An 8,941-nucleotide genomic window follows, 5' to 3' on the forward strand; every position below is an offset into this window, starting at 1 on the left:
TCATTCTTTTCAGATTATCTCTTTGTACCTTGGTGGCGTTAAATAGCCACCTGTGCTGTATTGTAGGTGCATTATGCATATTAAATGAATTGTTTTGTATAATTTTTTTGTAAAGTTTATCAAGTACGCCAGGAGTGTGGTTCAAATCCCATCCAGATCGCCTTACGACTGACTACCTTGCTAAGGGTAAAATCAAGTCACAGAAAGCCAGAAATGCCAACCCCGAGTCCTTTCGAGGTTGTACAGTGCCAAGAAGGAAGAAGTTCTATAAATTCACATTGCACAAGTTAAAAAGTGCTTTATTGCAATTTTAAAATGAAGGTTCCCAGTTTTTGTCCCTTCGAAACCGCTTTGCAGCATCAGCAACGAGCCAGCCTACCAGCACGATAGCCACATATCTTATTGCTTCCCCTTACCGTCCACATCCGGACGCCACGCTATTGAGTCCCGTTCCGATACATTTGAGGTGGGATTGGTCCGTTGTTCTTTTATTGCGCTGCGTGATACATGGGAATTGTTTTTTTTTGCAAACACACAATAATGCAAAGGGAAATAAAAACTCATGCCCTCCGGGGTAGTCCGGCGTGCGCTCGAGTTACTCAAACGTGAGATTGTATGTGACAGTACGAAATAATAGCTTCATAATTAATGTCCCCGAGTGCGCACTTGTTAGAGATGCCTGAGCTGCTACTGCTGCTGCTGCTACTGAAGCCCTCACGAGGTGGAGGTTGGAGTCGCAGTTGGAGAGTTTTGCCAGTGTCTGTATACCATGCATAAAAGGTGGTAATACTCCCGCACTTGAAGTTGAATTCAAATGTGATTGGTTTGTAATTAAGGGCGCGAGTGGAAATGGTGATCAAACGAATGGTTTTAAATTAGTGTAGCAGCGATGAAAAATGGTCTCAGTAGTTGGTCAGGCACCGGAAATAGGGTAAGCTTTTCAAACGTGCATGAGATGTATATAAATTTGCAACAATGGTGGTGTATAGGAGGAAGTAATTGATCTTTCGAAGGATTATCATCACATCGTCAGATCCATCAAAATAATAGACTGACATTGGATAACAATTCTAACAGACAACTCCTGTGAAAATATTGTCTCACGGGTTTGAGCGACCGGACAACAATAAACTGGCACCTTTTGCGTGACGGAATTAAAATTGAATGCTCGCTGCTATCCTCTATTTCTCTCCAGCTTTGAGTTTTCGATAGTTTTTTTTCTGTAATATTGTGAAAGTTATTAGCTGTTAGGTTAGGTTTATTTAGTAATTTACTCATCTTTGTTTAGCCAGTTAGAAGACAAATGTTAATGTAAATAAATTAATTAATAAATAAATAATAGATGGATCGTTAGTTTTGCAATGCAACAGGCAACAATCGCGCGAGAAAAAAGTTTCAGTCCGACGCCTTTCTTGTATCGGTGAAAAAATTTATAACTTCTAAAATTCGATTACACGTACAATATATAAAAATATTAAAGTCTTGTTTCTCGCACTATTCGGGTGTTATTGTCGTTAGCTATCGCGGCCATTCTCCTTTCTTCAGTCTGCTTCTCTCATTTTCTCCGGTTATCTCATTGATTTTGGCTGCGTACGTGGCTTATCCTTAGGCGGCTGGTTAGCCCAGCTAGGTTAGCTGTCGATCCATTGATTTTTCACGTTGCATTTTGTTAACAATTTAAAAGAAGATAAAAGAGCTTTATGTAAAAAAAATACAGATGACAGTCACATTTACAGAGAATTCAGGTGAAAATACAGCAAAAGAATAGTTTTATGAAAACTAAACAAATGATTTTAAAGTTAAACTAATGTATAACAGTAAAGTGATTATGAATTTGTTATAAATTTGGAAAATTATTCTAATCAATCACATGACGACTCAAATTTTCAGACTAAACCACATTTAAACCAGCTTGTGAGCTGATGTAGCCAATGTTGCATACAACTTGCATGCTAACCACGCATCCAACACACCAATACCTACCCGAAAGCTCCTACGCATTACCAACTCTTCAGCCTCCAGCAGATTGGCTGCTCTCTAGCACCCCAGCAGCAAACAGCAGAAAGCGAGAGGGAGAGAGAGAGAGAGAGATAGAGACGGGCCCAGAGCAATGTGAATCATGCCCAACGCCGACGCTAAACCGTGTGTGTCCCAAGGTATCACGTTACGATGCGTTACAACGAGCGATTCATTCATTCCCACCAACACAAACATCCACAAACATGATGGAGGAATGATTAGAGGGAGATCGCGTATGGGGGTTGCGGTTAACACGCGCTAACCGCAGAGCTGACATAAGCTCCGCGCGCAAATCGGCTGCCCGAACGAGCGGCCTGCCATCGCCATTCTGGTTGTCCGCAGTAGTTGCAAACGAGCATTTACGCGGTTCGGAAGCTGGCGCACGGTCCGAGGAAGTGTACGCGTAGCATTAAAAGTTAAGAAGGTGTAGTGCCGAGAACGGCCGCTGTCTCGAACGTTCCGTGTTCTGCTTTAGCTGTGGTTTGCAAAACGAGTAAGTGTCACAGCCCAGTGCATCGGCGACAGAGTGTCACACTCGGTCGTTATGTGTCCTAGGTTAGAGAATTATTAAAAACTGGGTCAATCTGTCGGTTGCGAGCCAATTAAAGTGTGTCAGACTGCAGCATACGGGTGTGTGTGTGCGTTGTTGCGAGTGCGTAAAAGGGAGACAGAAAGAGAGGCAAGAACAGAACCAGCCCCGGATCAAGGTTTCGTTGTCGCGAGATGCGCGAATGCGCAAGTGTTTTGATAAGGGGTGTCAAATGTATGTTTTTATCAATTGGACAGTATTAAACCTTTGTCAATATAGCTTCCAATCGATAGTAATGCACTGCTGTTAGGGTTTGTGTTTCGTGAGGCATAATCAGACGAACAGTGTGGGGGTTGTGCTTGTGTTCTTGGGGATTTCTTGTGCTCTCTCGCAGTTCCACGGTCTCTCTCTCTCTCTCTCACTCTCTCGTTCTCTGGTTCGCGATCGTGTGCAGCACATGTAACGATCATCTTTTATTTTTAGACCAAACGCAATAGAGTCAGTGCGAAACGATTGGGTAAAAAAACGCGTTTTTGTTAAATTCTCGCTACTCGGGTCGAGTTTTACGCGCCGATGTTGCAGTCCGGATAGGGTGTGGTTGAAAAAGTACACCTTTCCCTAGCAGACGTTACCAGCAGACGCTAACGTGTGTGGAATCTATTGGTACACAAACCAAGACCAACCAACCAACACCAGTGAAGTATTCAGACAGAGCGTTGCATCTGAGTTGCATTATTCCTAGCATACAATCAAATAAGATAAGCGGAAAAAGCGCTTGCGAAAAATTGCTTTGGTTTCGGGAAAAGAAAGTGTAGCGAGCCATAAACATACAGAGTGTGGAGTTATGTTGCTGTGTTGCAAAGGCGGGAGAAAACGGGCCTTACTAAGCTGGCACGCACGCAACACAGGTGTTGGTGAAGGCGATTCATGTCTCAGCGCGTAGTGGTGAGAGACCACCATCGCCGCTCGAACACACACCAAAACCAACCCCAACAGCCCCAACAGCCGGTGATCTTGAAATAGTTGTTTATATTTGTCGTGAGCTAAGGTTTCGGTGGGTAGCGCAGACGACCATCTGACGATTTAGGTCGCTTGCGGGACGCTTTTGGAGGCCAATCCAGAAAAGCGAAGAAAACGATTGGCCCCCTTTTATCGAGTGGGGAGCTGATTTGTACGCGGAAAGTCTGTTGCTTTCTTATGGAATGGCAATATAGGGGAGCAATCAAGGCTGGATCATGGCATAAGCAAACTAAGCAGCTGATGCTTGGGACCCAGAAAATTCACCGTAAATATCGATCACCCTCATGGTCCTTGGGACCTCAGGGGATTTTAGAATCTTAGACGGCCGACCTCCATAGGTGTTTGGTCTTACCTAAAATTTATGGCTTACTAGAATTAGTGATACCGTACAGTTGGATAGTCAGTCCTCACAATGGGAAAATGGTCCAAGTGGGATTTGATTCTCGGTTCTGCCGTGTGAAGTCCGGCTTTGTAGTCCTCCAGTCTCCAGTTACGGACCCCCAACTTCAATTCTGCTTAAATCCTCCAAGGAACTTGGTCCACCACTAGGAGCAACGATTGAAATGTTCTAGATGTAATAAGTCTTTTTGGGCTACTTGTATTGTCATATACAAATGAGTAATTAAAAGCCGGTCTTGCTCTTATCACCCTGTATGATGAGCATCCTCCATGTGTTCCAGCTGTTTGGTAAACATGTTAGTCATAAATTGATAACACGAATGTAATTACTCGCTGGAAGTTGTGAATGTTTAAAAGCTTGCTCTGCGATCAAATATACAGCGATAACTGCTATAAACAATGTAAGAGGATGGATTTAGCTGAAACTACGCTGTATTGGTGTGTGCAAAAAAAGAAAAAATCCCCCAAAACAGAAATACTACGCCGAGGTTTACAATACACCCTAAATCATTCTATTTCCAGCCCGAGAGCTTGTCGTAAAATATTCATCCTAACGTAGCAGACGAGTAAATTAATTATATTACCACTACTCGGTAGTTGGCCTGGTCCATTTCGATCCAGTTAATTTCTCAGCTCAGGACGAGAGAGAGAGAGTTGGCCAGAATGCAATAAAAACCCCAGACCCCAGGGCTGGATCGATTTACGATTGGAATAAGATTGCATAGCTTCAGATTGCCCGTGGTGATGTCATTGGTACATTGGTTTTTAGGTTAATGTTAGGAAAAGGTGAAATAAATACTGGAATTGCTTTCCGGAAAACAGGTGAAATGATGAACATGGCGCACTTGGCTAGACATAAAAGAGGGAGAGAGAGCGAGACAGAGGGCGATAGAATTTGAAATATTTGCCTATCCAATTTCAAATTTCCATCGTCGTAAAGTGTACATTTAGCTATTGCTGAACATGATTGGCTCAATGACAATTAGCAGAACTGCTGGAACTATGTTCATGAACGCAAATCATCTACTGGCAGAACAGACGGACGGCGTGTTTGTATGTCATCCAAAGTTTCCCAGCAAACCGACGGAGATGATGCCGATAAAAATGAACTTCTCTGTCCCCAAGAAGCTAGACACCAGCAGCACTCTAGACAGCGTAGTGAAGAAGCAAAACAAAAACCACCGAACGAAACGAACACGATGAAGAAGTAAGCAAAAGTTTTCGTTTTTGTGCGCTACCGTGTGTTTGGGTTGGCCGCTTTACTAATTTAGTCAAGTGGCTACTTCATTATGAATATTTTCCGCCATATACACGGTACGTGTGCTCGACTACATTGCCAGCGCGGTATTTGTGTGATTCTCAATATGCATTTCGTACTTTTGTTCTCCTGGGGAACTTTTCCCACATCCCCCTTTTGGGACTTTGAAGTATTCGTTTCTAGTTGTAAAAACAACAATTTTTGCTGAGAGCTTTGCTAGCTTTGCTCTGTAAAGAATCCCGGAAGCCATGACACTGCTGCTGGGAGACTCATCTGAGGTAAAGATTGTGTTGCTCGTTTATATATTTCATGAAGGCAGCATGTTTAATGCAACTAAAGCTACGTTAAATAGATAAGACCACCAACCGTTTCTGCATTTGGGGTTGTTTGTTGTGCGAGGATGGAGCACAAATGTGTCGGAGCGCTAGATCGGAGGTGCAGGATGGCGACTGGTGGTCGAATGGATATTTAGGATTACCGAAGCATAATTGGAGGTGCGTGGATAATAATGAACGAACACTGGAGACCTCTGGCGTAAGGTGTATCTCTTGCTAAAGCAGGAGCTTTCTTGTAATGGCGAATTCCGCCTAGAACTATGGCCATATCTGCTGATTTAAAATTTGAGCAACCATCTGTGCTAAAACGCGTAAGAAGTTGGATAAATATATAATTAGCAATTAGGTGACTTGTAAGCGAAGGATTCAGATAGCTTTATTTTGAGTTAAGAATGAATGTCTCTAGCTTTATATTCGAGAGAGTACTAGCCCATCCACATGGAATGGGAATGCAATTTAAGGAACTGGGGTAATAATGTCTGAGGATCAGTAAGGTATCCGTTAACTTACAAGTACCGAGTTTTCAAACTATTTTATTACTTATTTATCTGGCTACAATCACTTCACGTTCACGACCCGCTTTTATTAGCTTACGAGTACCGTCGTGTGTCACTCAGTTATGCCAGGATTTTTGGAGGATACATCTAGGCTTAGCTGTATGGTGCGTGACAAGCTATCGGTCGACCAGAGCCTGTATGTTGAGGTTACTGTACAACTCATTAAGCTCGCCATGATTGAGTTATCAGGCGCTACAACCTGCTGCAACAATCCCCGACACCACTCACGGTCCAGCGCCGTCGTCTGCCAATCCGTTATCCCGGCCGTTCTGGCGGACGCATCAACGCCATCACTCCATCACAATTTGGGAGTTATCCTACCACGCCTCCTCTGTCCGTGTGAACGGCCTAAAAGAACTTTATGTGCTGGGTCGTCCGGTGTCATTCTCATGACGTGACCAGCCCACCGGACACGGTACCGGCACGATGGTGAGATCATCGAACAGCTCGTAGAACCCGTCATTGTAGCGGCTCCTCCATTGTCCTTTCACACATACGGGGCCAAACAATCCTTCTGAACATCTTCCTCTCGAACGCGGCTAAGAGGGCTTCGTCTATTTTGGACAGAGTCCATGTCTCAGAGGCGTATGTGAGTACTGGGACTATCAATGTTCTGTACGGTCCCAGTTTCGTCCGTCGCGACATGTATTTAGAGTGGAGAAGTTTCCTCAGGCTGTAGTATGACCGGTTGGCAGCCAGCTCGCCATGATACAGGACCAAAAATCCTTCTGAGCATCTTCGCTAACTCAAACAGACGACCATACTTCAGAGACTAAATAACTGCAATATCTTATGAACGAGCCTTGTAGATCTTATGTTTCAACTGTGTTGAGAGGAATGTATATACTCCATTTTATACCAGATTTGTGAACTTAGGGGTTAGAATTTTGTAAGGCAGCCATTTTGAAAATTCAATTGTAATACAAATAACTCTTATTTCTGTTAAAGCGAGAGTGACTTAAAGAGGCGTCCTTTGCTGAACTAGGTTTCAATGGGCCAAAAACTGCATTGGATTAGGAAATATGGAAGAAGAAAAGTTCGGAGGTATTTCATCCGGTATCTTTTAGGACGAATCTGTTCCACGCATAGATCAGTTCCTTACTTCATGCTAGTAGTTTGGTCTTGATCAGTCTACAATTCGAAATTGTTCTTTCAAACGCACATGTGCCAGAAATTTCATTAGAAAATTCCATGTAGAAAATCCCAAATTAATTTGTTTTTATTTGTTTTACTTTTAGCCTTGCCTTTTTAGTTTAGTGCAATAACAACATTTGCAATCACGATGGCAAATCCGTTGGTCAACTCCTGTTGCCGGTGTTACTCGCTCCGCAGTGGATCCATTGCGACCGGTATTCTCGGCATTCTGCTCTCGATCATCTCCATCATACTGATCTTCACCGTGCGGATCGACTTTAAAACCATCCTGATGGACTGGTTGCCGCAAAACGTGGTGAAAATCATCTACGCCCTGAACCTGGTCATGACCATCCTGATCTCGCTGCTGATGATTATGGGTGTGATGAAGGTGAGTTTGGGCAGTTAAAAAATATTGTGGAGCAAAAGCAACATCTCCAGCATCGTTTCGTTCCAGAAAAATCACTTCTTCATGATGCCGTGGGTTGTGCTCGGGCTGATGCTTGCGATTGGATTGCTAATCAGCGTGATTTACAATGCGGTCGTATACTTCATCGATGGTTACGTGCTGGGCGGAACGCTTTGGATAGTGGTTGGACTGATCTCCGTTGGTAAGTGGGTTTTGACTTGTATTTTTTAAAACGGTTATACTGATTTGCTACCTTTTTCGTTTGCAGTTATATACGTATACCTGTGGATCGTAGTCTACAGTTACTTTGTAACGCTCAAGAACGAAAACGATCGGGGCCGGTACTCGAAGCAGCCATACCGTCGATAGACGGACAACCCGTCTCCGGTCACATCACGTCACAAAGCGCTTCTGCGTTTCCGGAAGCGACTCGCCATCTCTTTTACTTGTTATACTTTTTCTTTTATTAATGTTTAATCAAATTTTCTTAGTACCACAATCAGATTGTGTAACGTTAGTCACTATTGTACATAATTAGGCGATCGTAGTTAGCAGCAGCAGCAGCAGCAGCAAAAGCAAGGAAACAAAACAGAGCAACTTAACAAACTGAAAAGAAAACTAATTGCCAAGCAAATGGAACAAATAATCGAACAACACGCACAAAATTAAGCGCTGTGCTGTTTGAAAAGGGGGTTTGCATAGTCGTAGGGAAGAGAACTAACTTATTTTGCATTACGTTTTTGATTCTTGTTTGACTGACAACTCTCGGTGTACTCATTAAATATGGTTAACAACCCGTTACTGACACATGGATCGTTACGTTCGGAATCGTGCTCGCCTTTTAGATAATGATGACACAGGTGCTGCGGTTGGGCCGGCATGTTTCTTGAATGGTTGCTTAATTACATTAAAAACAATCAGCTTCTCTTAGTGACTGAACGGGACCGGCTACGGGCTCCACGGCATTCATGAGCAGAAGCTGTTAAATCCTTCGCGAGACCAGGTGAGCTGAATGTGCAAAGGTAAAACATATGTTCCTGAGTGTGTGCGGTTCTTTTTTGTTTGTTAATCTACGCCAAAGTAGTTCCCTAGCGTCGAATGCCTGTCTTGCTATGATCACAACAGACAAGAAACTGCCAACCATCTGCCAACGAGCGACCATGACGACGCTGTCAGCAACGGTGACAAACACGGAGCAAAATATGAAAATAACACATAAATGCAGATTCAAGGCACGATGAAAGCCTCGTTCCGGCAGAAGACAGCGCATAAAGAAGCGCA

General features: G+C 43.4%; 1 protein-coding gene across 4 annotated transcripts; it reads left to right on the forward strand.

Moving 5' to 3' along the window:
- Positions 1-2,244: 2,244 nt before the first annotated feature.
- Positions 2,245-8,479, forward strand: LOC118512005. Of its 4 annotated transcripts, none has more exons than XM_036055764.1 (4): positions 2,245-2,512; positions 7,356-7,642; positions 7,709-7,862; positions 7,929-8,479. In XM_036055764.1, exons 2-4 carry the CDS (start codon positions 7,400-7,402, stop codon positions 8,027-8,029), a joined length of 498 nt encoding a protein of 165 aa, XP_035911657.1. In that variant the 5' UTR covers positions 2,245-2,512; positions 7,356-7,399; the 3' UTR covers positions 8,030-8,479. The 4 variants fall into 4 exon arrangements, with proteins under 4 accessions (XP_035911657.1, XP_035911661.1, XP_035911659.1 ...); XM_036055768.1 differs by lacking the exon at positions 2,245-2,512 and adding an exon at positions 2,766-2,782; XM_036055766.1 differs by lacking the exon at positions 2,245-2,512 and adding an exon at positions 3,025-3,243.
- Positions 8,480-8,941: the final 462 nt, after the last annotated feature.

Source organism: Anopheles stephensi, chromosome 3 (assembly GCF_013141755.1).
Source record: "Anopheles stephensi strain Indian chromosome 3, UCI_ANSTEP_V1.0, whole genome shotgun sequence".
NCBI classification, from domain to species: Eukaryota; Metazoa; Arthropoda; class Insecta; order Diptera; family Culicidae; genus Anopheles; species Anopheles stephensi.